We start from the raw sequence: 18483 nt of genomic DNA on the forward strand, positions 1-18483 counted from the left end.
CTAACACGCAAGGCCGCATTCATCAATTTGAAATTAGGCAAGCCGAGCTCGGGATTTTGGTCTGCAAACCACCTCCCAAGCCACTAGACAATGCCCCCCCTTGGCATCATCACACCTCTCCATAGAAATCCCGACAAAGCTTATTGAGGCATTTAATCATCCATGTTGGAAGATCAAGTGATAGCATACGAAAAAATGGAGTGGACAAGAGGACAAAACTAGTTAAGATGAGTCGATCAGCACGCTTAAGCATCAAAGTTTTCCAGGTGGAAATTGCATGAGCAACACTGTCGACCAGCGGCTGAGGATCAGCTTTCCGCAGCCTCCACGGACTAAGGGGAAGACCTAGATATTTGCACAGGAATGTTCCGATGGGGCTTCACAAAAGGCCAGCAAGGTGTACTTTGTCCTCCTCGCACCTGATGCTTGGCTCTTATCCATATTAACAAGCATTCCAGAAAGCTGCTGCAAAATTGAAAAGAAGCTCTCTAGTGGCGACACATTCATGCTACACATGTCTAAGAAAAATGACCACATCGTTGGTGAATAGGGAAATGTGATACCGAATGTCAAGATTGCGCATTGACCCCAAAACATGAACTTCTTTCACTTTGCTTCAGATAATATGACTCGGAATGTCCATAACTAGGAACAACATCGGAGATATCGGATCTCCCTGCCTCAAACCTCCAGCATGAAAAAATAGAATTGTCAGTGCCACCATTTACAACAACTTTTGTGCCGACAATTGATAAAAGAGTGGCGATACAAAGCAAACATCTTGGAACAAATCCAAAAACGTAGAATCACGGTCAGGAAAGGTCATGCAACCGTGTCAAAAAGCACGTGCAATGTCTAATTTCAGAAGAAGGGTCGAAGTCTTCTTACGATGCAGAGAACACACAGGCTGTTGTACCATTAAGAAATTGTCTTGTATGCAACGCCCGTCAATAAAAGCATTCTGATTCTCGCCAATCGGCTCATTCAAATTTGGTGCAAGGCAACTTGCAAGAACTTTCGTAAAGATTTTGGCAAAAGTATGGTCGAAGATGATGGGTCTAAAATCTTTTATATATATTGCCCCATATTTTTTGGTAACAAAGTAATCAGAGCCCTGTTTAGGAGATGGAAATGTCTCCCATCAGCCAAAGTGAGTTGATCAAAGGCCTTGACCACCAAGTCCTTGATCACTGGCCAACAGACTTGGTGAAACCATGCATGAAACCATTGGGCCCCAGTGCCTTGTCCGCTGGCAAAGATTGAACAACCTCCAAAATTTCTTGAGTCTTGAAGTGTCTATGAGGTCTCAAAGACACTCTGGTCATTGCAACCTCTCAAGTAGAACATGTTCAGTCGGGGTTCCAATAATATCTTGGGAAAAAATAGCATCTTAGCTCTTCCTTATCCACTTGTTACATTGCTTTCGAACCATCCCAAGCTAGCCTGAAAAGGTATATCTTAATACATGGGTAGCTTCCGTGTTGATGGAAGAAAGAGGTATTTGTGTCCCCTTCAGCTAGCATTCTAATCCTTGACCGTTGGCGAGCAATTATACGCTCAAGGGAGGCCAAACTGACCTCTTTGACCTTAAGGGCATTCCGCAGCCACGCCTCCTCCGCTTTAAATAGCACGATAATATTGAGCAATGTGCAGTTGAAGGATAATTTCAGAGGCAAGAAGAATCTGCCGCTTAACATTGCCAGTTTTTCTAGTGCTCTAGCTAGTAAGAGCTCTGTCTGTTGCATGTAAACAACCATTTAAGTACATGAGAGAATCAACATTGGGGTGGACCGAGAATGATACATCCCGAACCACCTCAATGAATCCTGAGAATTTCATCCCGCGTAAAGTGAAAGCGCCTTTTGAAGGAAATATGCCCTAGAGGCAATAATAAAGTTATTATTTATTTCCTTATATCATGATAAGTGTTTATTATTCATGCTAGAATTGTATTTACCGGAAACTTAATACATGTGTGAATACATAGACAAAACAAAGTGTCCCTAGTATGCCTCTACTAGACTAGCTCGTTAATCAAAGATGGTTAAGTTTCCTGACCATAGACATGTGTTGTCATTTGATGAACGGGACCACATCATTAGGAGAATGATGTGATGGACAAGACCCATCCATTAGCTTAGCATAATGATCGTTAAGTTTTATTGCTATTGCTTTCTTCATGACTTATACATGTTCCTCTGACTATGAGATTATGCAACTCCCAAATACCGGAGGAACACTTTGTGTGCTATCAAACGTCACAACGTAACTGGGTGATTATAAAGATGCTCTACAAGTGTCTCCGAAGGTGTTTGTTGAGTTGGCATATATCGAGATTAGGATTTTTCACTCCGAGTATCGGAGAGGTATCTCTGGGCCCTCTCGGTAATGCACATCACTATAAGCCTTGCAAGCAATGTAACTAATGAGTTAGTTATGGGATGATGCATTACGGAACGAGTAAAGAGACTTGCCGGTAACAAGATTGAACTAGGTATTGAGATACCGACGATCGAATCTCGGGCAAGTAACATACCGATGACAAAGGGAACAACATATGTTTTTATGCGGTTCGACCGATAAAGATCTTTGTAGAATATGTAGGAGCCAATATGAGCATCCAGGTTCTGCTATTGGTTATTGACCGGAGATGTGTATCGGTCATGTCTACATACTTCTCGAACCTGTAGGGTCCGCACGCTTAACGTTCGGCGACGATTGGTATTATGAGTTTATGTGTTTTTTATGTACCGAAGGTAGTTCGGAGTCCCGGATGTGATCACGGACATGACGAGGAGTCTTGAAATGGTCGAGACATAAAGATTGATATATTGGATGACTATATTCGGACACCGGATGAGTTCCCGGGGTCACCGGATAATTATCGGAGTGCCGGGGGGTTATCGGAACCCTCGGGGGAACTAATGGGCCAACATGGGCCTTGTGTGTGTGAGAGAGGAGGGGGCCTTAGGGCTGGTCGTGTCCTCCCCCCCCCCCCTTGAGGAGTCCGAATTGGACAAGGAGGGGGGGGCGGCGCCCCCTCTTTCCTTCCCTCTGTCCCTCTCCTTCCTCCCCCCTCCTAGTAGGACTAGGAAAGGAGGAATCCTGCTCCTACTAGGAGGGGGATTCCTCCCCTCCTTGGCGCGCCCATAGGAACGGCCGGCCTCCCCCTTGCTCCTTTATATGCGGGGGAGGGGGGCACCCCTAGAACACACAAGTTGACAATTGTTTTAGCCGTGTGCGGTGCCCCCCTCCACAGATTTCCACCTCAGTCATATCGCCGTAGTGCTTAGGCGAAGCCCTGCGCTGGTAACTTCATCATCACCGTCGCCACACCATCGTGCTGACGAAACTCTCCCTCGACCTCAGCTGGATCTAGAGTTCGTGGGACATCACCGAGTTGAACGTGTGCAGATCGCGGAGGTGCCGTACTTTCGGTGCTAGGATCGGTCGGATCGTGAAGGCATACGACTACATCAACCACGTTGTCATAACGCTTCCGCTTTCGGTCTACGAGGGTACGTGGACAACACTCTCCTGCTCGTTGCTATGCATCACCTAGATAGATCTTGCGTGATCATAGGAATTTTTTTGAAATTACTGCGTTCCCCAACACCTTTTGGAGTGTAACATGATGTTTACTGAGAGCAAAATTGGGCAGTGATAAGACATTGAGGTGGAGAGCGCCTGAAGAAGAGGGTTTGGGTGATCAGATATTGGCTCCATGGTAGCAATGGTAAGGTTGCGATCAGAGATCGAAAGACCTAGGTATTTTATGGGCATCTTCCCAAGTCTACAATTCATGATATTGGCCACCCTAAGTTGGACCCCAAGGTCCCTTCTCATGACAAGTGCATGACCTTTCTGAAAATTGATCTTTAATCTTAGCATCGCCTCGAAACACAGGAGAAGGAACTTGGGTTAATGACTAATGATCCACACTCGATCGTTTCGAATAAGGATGAAGGTATCATTTGCGTACTCGAGGTGAGTAATCTCGCCGGCATAAATATGATGTGACATGACATGGATGTGAACAACGGCCTTGGACTCATCAAACATGGTGGCCAAGGGAGTTACCACAATGTTTAATGGGAGGGGGAAGAGGATCCCCTTGTCTAAAAATGGCCCAATATGGTCATTAATACATTAATATTGATGGTGGTCTGGCTACCTTTAACTAGGTTCATCATCCAGCAAGTCCACCTAGGGTCAAAGCCTCGCTAAGCAAGACCTCGTACATGAGTCTCCAATCAACTATGTCGTATGCTTTTTCATAATATAATTTGAGAACAAAAGTTTCCTCGTCCTCACACCAAATCTCATGGAGAACCACCGTCCCATTGAGAATGCTTCTTCCCTGAATGAACGATGTTTGTTTAGGATGAATGATCATGTTAGCCACTGGTAAAAGACGAGTCACAAATGCGCTCCATGCCTTTTTTAGGGAAACAATGACACTCTGTTGCATATTTTATTAATCTTTTGAAAATAGTACAAGAGAGTACGTCTCAAAATAAGAAAAAGGAAAGAGAATACTATACATGAGAGTAAATAGAACAACAACAGGAACATGTACAAAGCAAAAGGGGGTCGTTATACAAGAGTATTGACCCAAACTTTAAAGTTGTTGTAACCACGCCTGTGAGCCTTCAAAATCAACCATCTGAGTTCATCCTTGAATTCTTCGTGCAAGTGTAAATACTCGGAGCAATTCCCTTGAAGACAAAATCATTTCAAGTTGTCTAGATTGCCCAGCAAACAGGGATAATGATCTCAAGTGGGAAAGGCAGAGCCAAAAAGGTTTTTAGGTGCTCAATCTATGTCTACAAGCCTTCATGAATACGAGCCCATGTTGGACATAGATATGACCAACAGATCTTGGAAAAGAGGCAATGGAAGAAAATGTGGTCTCTAGTCTCTAAACCCTATCTGTGACATAACACACAAGAGTAGTCCTCAATGAAGAAGCTTTTGCGCTGCAAAAGGGCTCTAGTGTTTAATCGATTATTGAGGAGAAGCCAAAAGAATATCTTATGGTTCAGTTGACAGTAGGTCTTCCATAGCCAAAGAATTGCTGGCAGGACATTATGTTCCCCCATGAACAGTTTGTAGACCTTAGCAACCTTAAAATTAGGAGCACCAGTAAGGCAGTGCCAAGTATCATTATCTGTAGAAAGTTGAATATCAATGATTAGGGATTGCAATTCATAGTACCATAGAAAAGCCTCCTCTGAGAGAGTCAAGTGGAAATGATTTGATGGTTCCTCCATGTTCCAAAGCTTAGATATGGAAATAGTGCTATCTTTGGTAAATGAGTGCAGCTGTGACCAAATCAGCATTGGAGGCAATCCATGCCAAGTGTCATGCCATAATTGGATAGAGTTTCCCTTTTCTAGGGAGCAATCAACATTTTCTTTGTATAGAAGCAGTAGCTTGAGACAATCCCTCCACTAAAAAGAACAGAGTGATAGTTGATCAGTTAGCTATCTATTGGAGTAGTAAGCTTCCCAAACCAGATTTACCCATGGTATATCATGGTGATTAAAGAATGCATGAAGCATTTTGAACAACAAGCTATTGTTCTGAAGTTTTTTTTTTGAAAAGGAGCATAACCCCCAGCCTCTGCATCAGCACGATGCATGCAGCCATATATTATTAATAATGCAAACTCCAGCAGCCGAACACCATCGACCCGGAAATAAATCGAAAAACAAACCCTGAGGTCGTATACCTCGCGATAGTACCTCCCCCAGATAGCCACTAATCCCTATGATGCAAGACACAACATAAACGAAAATACACAACTTCTAGGCTATGCCTTCAAGAAGGAATCGCCGCACGTGCGCCGATGATGGCGAGTCCACCACACTGTTGTTTGATAATACCCAGCTCACCCTGCTCCTTTGGCCTGCATATTAGATCCCATGCAACTAGAGGTGGATTTTTCTTTTCCGAGTCTTTTCCTCTCCAAAAGCAGTGTCTTCTGTATTTGTCCATTTGAGTAATGATACCTTAATACTTACAACAGGAGACAACTCATAAGAAAAGTGGGCAAGGAGGACAAGACAACATTAACCATGAGTAATATGCCATCATAGCTTAGGTATTCTAAACAGACACTTGGTCTTTTTTGGATTCTCTCAACAATATATATATATATATATATGAAAAGCTCCAATCTAGGTTTTGTGGTGCCAAATGGTACCCCTAAGTAAGTAAAAGGAAAAGTTCCAACTCAGCAGCCAAGAATTAAAGGTAGCGCATGGTCATCCTCCTCATTCACATTTATTGGGATCCGATTAGATTTTTGATAATTAACCTTCAACCCATATGCTAGAGCAAACTGATCAATGAGGTTTTTGAGCTGTGATAGTTGTTCTGAGTAAGCTGGCAAGACTATCAAGGTGTAATCAGCATACTGCACCATGGGGAAATCAGGGCAAGAGTTGAACCTGATGGGTGGATGAATGCAATCTCTGTTCATAGCATTGTTCAAGATTGGCTGAAAATGTTACTCATAAGCATGGATGTTTGGATCGGAATGACATATTAGCCATGGCAAGTTGATATGCTAGGGTATTTGGATAGGAGAGTGTCCATGAGGGAGATGTAAAAACCAGTCCAATCTTTCTAGCAATGGGTTGGATTGCATGTTGCTCCAGGTGAAATTCTTACCCTTGGTATGTTCACTAAGCCAAGCTCACTTCATTAAACTAAATTGTAGCATATCATTTATATATCCACCTGGTTTGTTTCTGTCCTAGAAAAGCTTCTGGGAAAGTTAAAATCCCCAACAATTAGCCTGTCAACAGCCTCTGGAACAGATACACCATTTAACCAAGACAGAAACTCGGGTTTTTTGTCATCTTGACAAGGAGCATAAATGTGTGTAAGGGTCCAACAGCTACCACATTTGACTGACTGCAGAACCACAAACACAACATATTCATTTTGAAAAACATTGTCTCCTTTAAAGTGTGCAGAACACCAAACTGTGAGTATACCACCAAACCTTCCAATGGATGGCAAAAAAGCAAAGGAATCAAACCTCGCAACACGGAATTTTCTGATAAAAGAGAGGTCAATATCCTCTTTTTTTTGTTTCTTGGAAGCATAATACAGTACAACCACTTTCATTGATCTTTTTTTTGAAACGGAGGCAAAAGATTTGCCTCGTCTATTAAATGAGAGGAGAATAGAGTTTAAGTCGGTTACAGTACCCCACCCCACACGGCATGACAATTGCTCGCTTAATACAATTTTCCCTAGTTTCTTAGCACCGGTAGTAACCCAAAGTCTAGCCTCATCGGTAACTATTTTGAGGAGGATTGGGGGCGGCACGCTCTTGTGCCTGAAGATCCTAGCATTCCGCTTGTTCCATTAGTCGACGACACTAGCATGGTGACAGAGGCCATAGCTCTCTTGTTAGGATTTGTCATGTCGGTTCTCCTATCCCACCAATCAAAGAGCGACTCATGAAGATGCCAAACGGTGGTGTCCATGTGCACAAGCCCATATCTTGCGATGACCATGTTCCAAAGCCTAATGGTGAAACGGCATTTGACAAAGAGGTGGATGCTTGTTTCTTGTTCTCTTTTGCAAAGAGGGCATAGGCCACAATTTGGCCAACCTCGGTGCTCCAAGCGATCGGCGGTCCAAATCTGGCCTTGCAAGGCTAGACATGTGAAGAACTTAACCTTTGGGGGCGCCCAAACCTTCCAAACCATGAAATCCATGGGGGAGAGAGTCAAACTGAGGAACTGCGCCTTGTAGGCGGTGGCGGCCGAGTAAATCCCGTCCAAGGAGTGCTTCCAAACAATGTCATCTTCGGCAAACTCATCAAGATGGAAATCCTGGACAAGCATCCAAAGCGTGAAGAATTCACGAAGGTGGTTTCCAGTGATGACGGTGTCTCGCTTGATCTTTAGCATCCAATTGTTCCCAGTCAGAGCCTCACGCACTTTCCAGTTTATTCTCCTCGAGGCCTAAAAGATTAGTGGGGCAATATCCTTGGGCTTCCGACCAAGCAACCAAGGGGAGTCCCAAAAAGGTGTTTTAGCACCATTGCCCAAGATGATCGTCGTGGAGGCATAGAAGAAATCATGGTCCTCCACGGTGCATGGGTTTCCCAAACCCACCCAAAGTTTTCTCAGCTCTTTCCATTCATACCAAAGCCATCTCAATCGCAAGGCGCGGGCAAACTTGTCAGTGTTGAGGACTCCTAGGCCTCCGTATGCAGTAGGACGACAGACCACCTCCCAGTTGACTTTACACTTTGCACCAGTTGTCTTGTCCGATCCCGGCCAAAGGAAGGCCCTCTCAATCTTGTTTAGGTTGTGCAGTGTCCCTTGCGGGACAATAAGGGGTGTGATGGAGTACACAACTTGGGAGGTGATGACTGATCTAACAAGCGTCGTGCGACCAATGGTGGTGATGTTTTGGCCCTCCCAAGTGACCAATTTACCAGCTGCTTTATCTTCAAGATACTGGAAGTCAGCTTTCCGTAGTTGCCAAACCGAGAGGGGCAGCCCCAAATATTTTATGGGGAAGGAGGCCCGGGACACCGGCATATTATGGAGGATCCGCTCCAAGTAAAGGTGAGCGCACCGAATGGGCACAACTGAGCTTTTTTGAAGGTTGGTGCAGAGGCCTGTAACCTCTCCAAATCCTTTTAGTATTACTGACAGATTGTCAATATCCCTCTTGATTGGATCCATAAAAACTGTCGCATCATCGGCGTAGAGGGAGGTTCTCACCATGGCTCCTCGCCCACGAATCTTGCGAATGAGACCTTTGCGTGTCGCAAGTTCAAGAATCTGATGAAGAGGGTCAATCGCCAGGACGAACAACAACGGCGAGACGGGGCCTCCTTGTCGCGGGCCACAACCGTGCTTAATGGGGGGCCGGGAATGCTGTTGAGAAGGAAGCGCGACAAGGACGAGGAGAGCAAAGCGGCAATCCAGTCCCTGAATTTATTCGGTAGTCCCTTGTGTTGAAGCAAGTCCAGAATGTATTCCCACTTGACCGAGTCGAAGGCTTTTTTGATGTCGAGCTTGAATAGGAGAGCGGGGGTCTTGCATTTGTGTAGTCGGTGGGCAAAGTTGCGAACATACATGAAGTTATCATGTATGCTCCTTTTCTTTATGAATGCGCTTTGAGCATTGGAGACAAGTGCGCCCATGTGAGGAGCGAGCCGGAGGGACAGGATCTTGGCAATGATTTTGGCGATGGCATGAATAAGGCTAATGAGCCTATAGTCGGAGATGCCTTCAGCCCCTTCCTTCTTGGGAAAAAGGGTCACATTGGCTGAGTTAAGCTATTGGAGGTTGGAGGTGCGGAGGGAGTTGAAGCAGTTTATGACCATCATGATATCATGCTTGATGCAACTCCAGCATCTCTTGAAAAAAGTGCTCGTGAAGCCATCCGGCCGGGGGGCCTTGTCTCCGGGCATTTCTTTAATTGCCTCCCAAACCTCTTCCTCTGTGATTGCATCACCAAGATCATGCAGATCGTGGGTCTGGATTGTTAGAGTTGTGTCGAATATTATTGTACAAGGTAGGTTACAGCTGGACTTGGTTTTGGATTGTGTGTAGACAGGGTAGGAGTTGTGTCCTAATAGGACACTTGTATCCTAGACCTCTCATATATACCGGGGGTAGACACACGATGTAACCTATGCCAACATAATAGGGCACGCGGGGGAGCCGGCGGCGTGGGGCGGCCAGAGATTTGGATTTCGTCCAAAAAACCGAATTTCGTCCGAAATTTGCCCAGTTCATTTGGGCCCGGTATTAGTACAAACCGTCCAAAAAACTCGGCCTTATTTGAATTTTCAGTCCGGCCCATGGTCGACAATAGCCCACATATACACCCCCAGTCGTATAAAAACTGCTACCGAGCCTTTCCCAACCCTAACTTTCATTCCCCCCGTCTCCAATCCTCCCTGTGGCGGCTGCAAGCTCCTCCTCGTCCTCTGGCGCTCCACCTGTCCCCACCCTCCTTCTCCTCTAGCCCACCACCTCCTCAAGAACTCCTCCCTTCTTCTCTTCGTCGTAGATGGTGAAGGTCGCGGCTGTGACAGCGGCGGTGACGACGGGACCCTGTTGACGGCGACAGTACCCTAGAGCGCAGCCACATGAGGTCGAGGATGCACTTGTGCATCGACTGGGTCGAAGGCGGCAACAACACTGAGCGTGTCCACAAGCAGTTGATCTTGGCTCGTGCCGCACGACGATGACAGATTGGTCAACTATTTGTTCTAGTTTGGTCTATAATGTTTTGAAGCATGGACTGTATGATTTTACTTGTGTATTGGGTGAAGATCTGCTATATGTTTTACTCTGGTTTATTTCAAATTTTGGACAAATTTTGTTTTGTCATTTTCATCCGAATTTTTCCAAAAAATATCCGAAAAACCGATTTTCGCCCATTTTGATGTACGGGGCGGACACGGCGCAGAGTGGAGCGTCGTTGCAGTCGGATAATTTCGGCTGGGTTGGACTAGACTGTCTGACGGATCGACATGGATGTTGGTCAAAGCAGAAGACAGCGGTGATTTCAGCGACGACGACATAGGAGCGTGATGCTGATGGTGGTCGACTTCTGGGGCGTGGAAACACGTGGTGCAGGCCTAAGGGCTTGTGCGGCTTCGACGAGACTATAACGCGGGGTTGATTCAAGGTTGTGTACACACGGAGCTTGAAGTCAACGGGGCATGAGGGTGGACTGATCATCTACCATGGAGTCATGTTGAAGGTGGAGCTGGAGTCTGATGGATGACTACACTTTGTGCTGATGGAGGGGCTACGGCGTAAATGCATGGAGAGTCGAAGCCCATTTCAGCGGAAAAAGCGAGAGAAACATGGATCGGACTGGGGCCTAGTGGTCTGATGCAGACGTGATACTCGGCATCGGTCGGTGATGATCGGTGGTTCTCTGCAGTAGGGGTTCGAGTGGTGTGGGTACGCGACCCGGGAGACTCGACCAGGACAGCAAAGACTCGACGCGGTGATAGCGGCGAGGCGTGCGGTAAGCACGGGACACAGCGACAGGCCAGGGCACTAGTGGTCAAATATGTTGTTAGACAAAGTGTGTAGGGGTGTTGAAGCAGTGTTGACGAGTACCAGGTTCAAGTTGGTGACTAGGTCTATCGGTGCTGGTTGATGGACAGGAGTTGACCATGGAGAACCTGAGAAAGTGGCGGAAAGTCTGAAATTCTCAAAAGCTGAGAGAGTACATGGCCGTATATTATGTGGTGTTCAGTGCACATGGCAAAGTGCGGATGACAAATACAGAAGGGGGCGGAGTACTATAGTTGTGGAACATGCTAGAGACTATCCGGAGGAAGGGTGAGACAACTGCGAATTTGACTCAGGGTGACACATGGCGACAGTGAAATTCCTTCAAGTTTCAGACAAGAAGTCAAGAAAGAGCGGTGACGTTAAGTTCAGGTAACTCTTATATCTGGCGTCCAATATGTGAGTTGTTCACTTTCATGCAGACAGTGATCGGTGTGTGATGGCGTTGGACGGATACTCCGGAAGTTGGGAGCACAGGGTAGAGTAACGAGGAACTTAATTTTGCTCGAGTGTTGACTGTGAAGAAGGCGAGAAGGGACTACAGTTGCAGGTGGAGTCACATGAAGTCTGGGAGTAGCAGCGGTGCTCATGGCATATCTCAAGTCCAATGTACATGAAGGTTCGACTCATGGATGAATCCAAGGTGGTGGAGAATATTCGCCAAGGTGGAGTTTGTTAGAGTTGTGTCGAATATTATTCTACAAGGTAGGTTACAATTGGACTTGGTTTTGGATTGTGTGTAGACAGGGTAGAAGTTGTGTCCTAATAGGACACTTGTATCCTAGACCTCTCATATATACCGGGGGTAGACACACGATGTAACCTATGCCAACATAATAGCACGAGCACGCGGGGGAGCCGGCGGCGTGTGCCGGCACCCGGGCGGGCGGGGTGCGGTATTGTGACGGTGTCACGGGGAGGAGTGCCCGTAGTCAGGCCCCGGGGATTTAGCCATATCGGTGAGCCTCGTTAACAAATCTCGGTGCCATGCTCGTGTGATTGTTTGGTCCTCGGATGATCGATGGAGCGCCTCGGATTTATTCTAACATGGATATTGAGCTCATCCCAATTAAAATCGAAGTTGGTTGAGGTCCCATGACCCATGACACCAGTGAAGTGGTCATGGATGATCTTCTCTTTCTGTTGATGCTCCGTAACCCAACCGTGGGCCACCTTAATCCGGTGGATGTGATTCTTTCTCCTCCTAGCGTTTATTCGTCGATGAAAGAATTTTGTGTTGGCATCACCCTCTTTTAGGTTTGCAATCCTCGCGCACTGGCGTTTCCTAGCCCGCTGCAGTATCGCAAGGCTGATCATCTTCCGTTTGAGCCTAGAGCGAAGGTCAAGCTCCTGAGGTGAAAGCAGGCGTTCCTCCTGAGCAATGTCCAGATGAAGAATCACCATGTGAGCTGCATGGAGATGGACCTTGGCCTTGGAGAACATTTTCTTGCTCCACTCTGAGAGTCGAAGTGCGGTCTTCTTGAGCTTGTGATGCAGTCTCCGGTATGGATCGTAGTGAGCTACCGGCTCGTTCCACGCTTTTTGGACCACTTCATGGAATCCAGGCAAGGATACCCATAGGTTCTCAAACTTGAAGGAGCGTGGTCGCCTTGGTCCTTTGTCATCTGCTAGGAGCAAAGGGCAGTGGTCGGAGAGAGAAGACGATAAGGCATGGAGAATATGGGTGTTGAAGGTAGTGTCCCACTCCGCATTGCAGAAGGAGTCGAGCTTGCAAAGGGTTGGGTTGTTTCGCTCGTTGCTCCAAGTGAAGCGCCTATTCTGGAGGTGTATTTCCTTAAGCTCATCGGATTGCAGCGCGGCGCGGAAACGGTTGATCCTGCTCCGGCTCACATTACATTTATTTTTGTCCCTCGCTCGGTACATCTGGTTGAAGTCCCCTAATGCAAGCCATGCCATCTCCGGCAAAGGCTTTTGGCTGATGATCTCCGCAAAGAACGCATCTTTGCACGCCGCGTCAGTGGGTCCATAGACAGATGTTGCTTTGAAGCAAATACCAGATGAGTGTATTCGCACCAAGGCTGACAAGCAGTAGGTGGTGGTGACAATGTCAGAGATATCAAGGAGGATTTCGTCCCATAGCAAAAGGATGCCCCCTCTAGTTCCTGTAGCCGGCCGCTGCGCATCTTATTATTATGAATATGCAACCATTTGTCAAGGGAGTTTAAGCCTCTGATATTTTCAGTTTGGTACTTTCCAAGCTTGAGTGGCCATAGGAAAAACACAAATGTGAAGAATGGCATCAAATTGCCATAAACTCCTGCTGATATAGCAAACAATTAGCCTGGACAGTCCACAACTTTCCTGGATGGGACCAGGCCTAATGAGAGACATAATTAACTGAAAGCCACAGGAATAGCCATAGTACTCCCTCTATAATCTGGACATGGTTCAACAAACATGCCTCACTACTGATGGAAGCCGAGGCAACCCCAGCTTCACCAATCATTTCCCTATAAAAACCCTGTCTGTAACAGCATAATCTCTTTGAATAGATAATTTCTCTGCTCTCCTGTCTGTAACAGCATAGTCTCTCTGAATTAACAGTAATTTCGTATTATCATACCACCGATAAGAATCAGGAACGCACATACTACCAACTATACGGCTATGCTCTGCTTCACTGAAAAAGCCACCCTGAACAAACTAGTACTACTATTGCTACTGCCACCACACTTTGATCCGAGTGGCTGACAGGCCAAGCAAAAGAATGGTGGCTAACACTGTGACGACCTGACAACTGGCAACAGTCACATATGGAGGAGTACAACTGGCGGTTCATTGCTAGGCTTGCACATGAACGGTGGTCTACAGAGCGGGGCAGTTATCAGGATTGTCTTTGTTGACATCAAGGTGGTGCAGGCTTCAGATGCCACCGCTCAGGATGTTGAGCGCTGCGAGGGCCACCTTCTGGAACCTTTCCTTCTCCTCCTCGAGCACCCTGTACTTGTCAGCCACGCCCTCCTTGGCCTGCTCGATCTCCACCTCGATCTCGTCACTGCACTGCTCGATCTCGCCCGTCATCTTCAGCATGCTCTGGAGGCTGTCCTGGACCTGCTGCGACACGTCTGTGGGGAAGAATGCATGGGATGTGTTAGAAATTCATAGCATCAGTAACATCCCTGACACGTGCTACATGTCAAGAATTTTAGTGTTGGGTTGCAAACAATGAGCGAGCAGATATGATATCCATCACTGGAATCTATCAACCTAACAAGTTATATATGCGCATCACACATCAAGTAGAGTTGATCTATACAGAAGGTTCACTCCCATTTTTTTGGAACCAAGATGCTGCTAACTGAAATCTACAAGATAAATGCAGTAGTGAAAGTGTCAAAATTGGAATGAGGAAACGAGAGAACTGGAGAAGGAAAAACGAATTGGGACCAAATCGCAATTCTCAGCATGCCGTTAGAAATTCCAGTATTGGTTTGCAAACAAATAGGCGAGCAGATGTACGCTCATCTATGCCTCTCTGAATCATGTGTATGATGCGTATGTGTTCTGGAATCTAGCAAACGACCTACACATATGAAGTAGAGGCGATTCATACGGGCGATGTCTCACTCCAATTTCGCGAATCTGAAACTGCTGATCCGAATTGCCTTAATAAATAAGAGAAATGACTCGGATGAAATAATCAAACCAAACTGGTCTGGATATAAACAAAATAATGGATCAGCACCAAATTTCAATTCTAAACAGGCGGTGCCGATGGCTCCCATCAATTCAAACAATGCGAGCCACAGGGTTTGATCCCCTTTCCCCAAATCAAACTACTCCCCGTGATCTAAAAGAGCTGGATTCCTGCGCTCCCAATGTAGTGTCGAATCGCCTCGATTCGATCGCAGACTGGTATGGAAAACCTAGGGGACCACACGCCCTGAGCACGAACTCGCGCGACTGCGACGACCGAACCTGGAGAGCGAGGCGTGCGACCAAGTGCCACAACAAAGACGGGAGGGCTAGGGTTTTAGGGGCGCGTACCGTAGAGGAGCGCGGAGAGCTTGGACTCGCCGCCTTCCTCCGTTGCAGCGTCGGCGAATTCCTCCACCCTGCCCGACCGCGCCGTCGCGCGTGATCCCGACGGCGAGTGACACATCTCTCTCTCTGCAATGGACCCCTCAAAAGAGGGGGGGGGGGGGGGGGGGGGGGGGGGGGAATGGGAAAGTGACAAGCTATCGCGCCCGTTGGTACTTTTACATTATCTCTCTCTCTGCAATGGACCCCTCAAAAGAGGGGGGGGGGGGGGGGGGGGGTACTTTTACATTATTTTTTTGTTTGAGAATCCGTTGGTACTTTTACATAGACAGAAATCCCACGCAAGTAATCGTGGGCCTCTATCGTCGTGACCAACTGGCGATGCCGGCCTTCTCGAGAAGTCACTTTGAAGGGTGGGTGCATTGGAACCTTATATTTTAAATAGTACCAAAATGATATTTTAAAATTTCAAAAATTTCTGAAAACAAATCAACATATTTATATGAACGTATATTACATATGTGTAAATTCTGATGCTGAAATAAGTAACCATGTGAGTTACATAAAAAAGACAAAATCATGATTTTCGGAAAGATGAGTAGTGCATGAATTATTCATCATTTGGAAATCACTATTTTGTCTTTTTGTATAGCTTACATGTTTATTTATTTCATAACCAAAATTTACACATATGTAATATACATTCATATGATCACGTAAAAAAATCAGAAATTTTTAAACTTTAAGTGTGATTTTAAAGCATTTAAAATAAGGTCCTTTAATACATGTGGGTTCCAAAAATCCACTCTCGATCGGCTGCTGGCTATATGATGGGTGCTCTGATTTGGCGACCCTAACGTCGGGGAACAGGCGTGCGCACCCACTTGCTCCTCTACGTTCCTTCTTGGCCGGCCCATGTGGGGCGCGAGGTGCCCCAGTTTTTTTTCAAGATTTCAAAAAGTTTTGACTTTCAAAAAATGTTCACAGATTTAAAAAAATGTTTACCGAATTCCATAAAAGTTCTTGAATTTAAAAAATATTCATAATTTCAAAATAATGAATATTTTTTGAACTTTAAGGAACATTTTTATATTTTGATGAACAATTTTTATGACCATTTTTTAATAATGTTGAACCTTTTTTGTATTTGATGAACAAATTTTAAAGTTGATGAACATTTTTTTAACTTGATGAACAAAATTTGAATTCAAGATTTCTTTTGAAAAATGGATGAAGAAATTTTGAATTTCATGAACAAATTTAAAAAAATGATGAATTTTTTCAAATCGGATGAATTCTTTTTAACTTGATGAACTTTTTTCAAAATCGATGAACTTTTTTTCAAATTGAGTGAACTCTTTTTCAAATTCGGTGAACTATTTTTATAAATTCATGAACTTTTGCGAAAATCCATGAACATTTTATTTCATAAAGTTTTTCACTTTTTGCAAAAATTTTGTTTTTCATATTAATCAAGGGTTGACTATTTTTTTTTGGGTAGCGACCGGTAAATGCGATCGATGGAATGAACAAGCGATCGATGGAATGATCGGGTGCTCGCCTACGTGGGCCAGCCCACGGGTGATGGTGCATGGCCACCAGCTTAGGGAACTAGCGCTTGAGGCGCCAATTAGGTGCTCCCATATGATATTGTAATATCATCTATAACCAAATTTATAGCCGGTAAATACAATAGTTATATATAATATATACTACATTATTAATACATGCCCCACCACACTCTCTCACATACAACCTCCATCCGGGTTTAAAAGGCCCCTAAACGGATGGAGCTAATACATTTTTACAAGGCCGGCTAGGCTCAAGTTGCTTGCTGATACTAGCAGAATAAAATAAGATTAGTTAATGTATGGATGCATGCCCGCCAGTGGCATGTCCTATGGTTGTCTTTTTACTGGCCATGCATGAGCCAGCACTAGCGAGCGCAGCGGAGCCCGAGATTTTTGTTTTTAATACCGATGTTAATTGCAACCATGCGGCCAATGCATGCAGCCGCTTAAATATTGAGTTAAACCCGCTGCAGTTACCTTGGTACAAGAGTTCTTGTCTAAGGGGGTTTTAAACCCGGACGGAGGTAATAGTATCTAGAGAACGTGTTGCAGCCCGTTGCTCTTCTATCTTCTATTCACTTTCTCCAACTCAACAAAAGTATAATATTTTACGTCTTAGAGTCCGCCCGCGTCACCTTATTATACCTGCTCTTAGCGCTTACAACGCTGGTTTCTATTGTTTTCCCTAATTGGCGCACCCGTGTCGCGAGAGCTATATCTCCCTTATAGCGTGATATATGCATTTTTGGCGTGAAGCACTTACACGCATTGGCGGACCTAGAGGGTGTGCCAGGTAAGCACACCCATTGCAGATTTTTTTTCACTATATGTCATCTTGTCATGATTTTGTTGGTTTTACAGCACTAGAACTAATTCAGCTTCACCTGAAGTTGTACGCATACATGCAAACCTAGCAAACCATAGAAGCAGCTTGGCTGATTTTTCTACTTGCAGCACTACGTGCGTGTCTAGCCAAAGACTCTTGTACATACATGAGCGCAGTAGATTTGGATATAATTTTTGTTATTTATGATATTCGTTGTACTGTCATGGTTAAGCATGAATAGATCCAAAGTTTTCTCGAAAAAAAGAGAAAAATACAAGAGCCCGGTAGAAGCTAGCTAGATCGGTAAAAAATTACTATATTTGTTTGAAAAAAATTAAGTACCTGATTAACATTTTTTTCAAAACATCGAGAACATTTTTTATACTCGTTTGACACTTTTTAAATACTTGATTATTTTTTAAAAAATGTGCGATGAATACTTTTATAAAACGAAAGCAAAAGGGTGAATTATAATAAAAAGAAACCAAGATAGAAACAAAAAGGAAAGATAGAAAAGCAAATCAGAAGAAAGCGGTAAAATAAAAAATGCAAGTTGGTGGACGGGCCCACTCACTGCGCTTGAGGTGAGCGCTCTCTCTCGCACCCATTAAACGAGACATAGACACGCACACGTGATTGCTTCGCTACTGGGCCGGTCCATATAGAGCATCGCTAGTTCTTTGGTGTCGCGCAAGAGTCGGAAGCTCTCACAGTTTTTGGGAAATGCTTTCGGTTTAACCAGGTTTTCTCTGAAATGCTTTCGGTTTCCCCGAAACACTTCTAATTTTCTCTTGAAACAATTTTTTATATTTAAAACTTTTTCGGTGATATTTTCTCAATGATCAATAGTGGAACTGTGGACATTCATATTGACCCCTATACTCACATAAATGATATTCGAGTGAACCTTTGGTTATCATATGCTATTCCTTTTGCTTTGCAGTACTTTACAAAATCCAAGGTGAGATGTGTTAGGATCCCCGTGAGTCCAACCTGTGCTCAC

The 18483-nt window shown here is 45.0% G+C and overlaps 2 protein-coding genes across 2 annotated transcripts; both read right to left on the bottom strand.

Annotated features, from left to right (window-relative positions):
- Positions 1-12050: 12050 nt before the first annotated feature.
- On the bottom strand, positions 12051-12998 carry LOC141027812 (uncharacterized). The gene has a single exon (XM_073505265.1). The coding sequence runs from the start codon at positions 12996-12998 to the stop codon at positions 12051-12053; it is 948 nt and encodes a 315-aa protein (XP_073361366.1).
- Positions 12999-13570: 572 nt separating this feature from the next.
- On the bottom strand, positions 13571-15233 carry LOC109737616 (uncharacterized). The gene is made up of 2 exons (XM_020296743.4): positions 15090-15233; positions 13571-14167 (listed from the first exon to the last, which is right to left on the bottom strand). The coding sequence occupies exons 1-2, from the start codon at positions 15202-15204 to the stop codon at positions 13965-13967; spliced, it is 318 nt and encodes a 105-aa protein (XP_020152332.1). The 5' UTR covers positions 15205-15233; the 3' UTR covers positions 13571-13964.
- Positions 15234-18483: the final 3250 nt, after the last annotated feature.

This window comes from Aegilops tauschii, chromosome 1 (genome assembly GCF_002575655.3).
Source record: "Aegilops tauschii subsp. strangulata cultivar AL8/78 chromosome 1, Aet v6.0, whole genome shotgun sequence".
Taxonomy (NCBI): Eukaryota; Viridiplantae; Streptophyta; class Magnoliopsida; order Poales; family Poaceae; genus Aegilops; species Aegilops tauschii.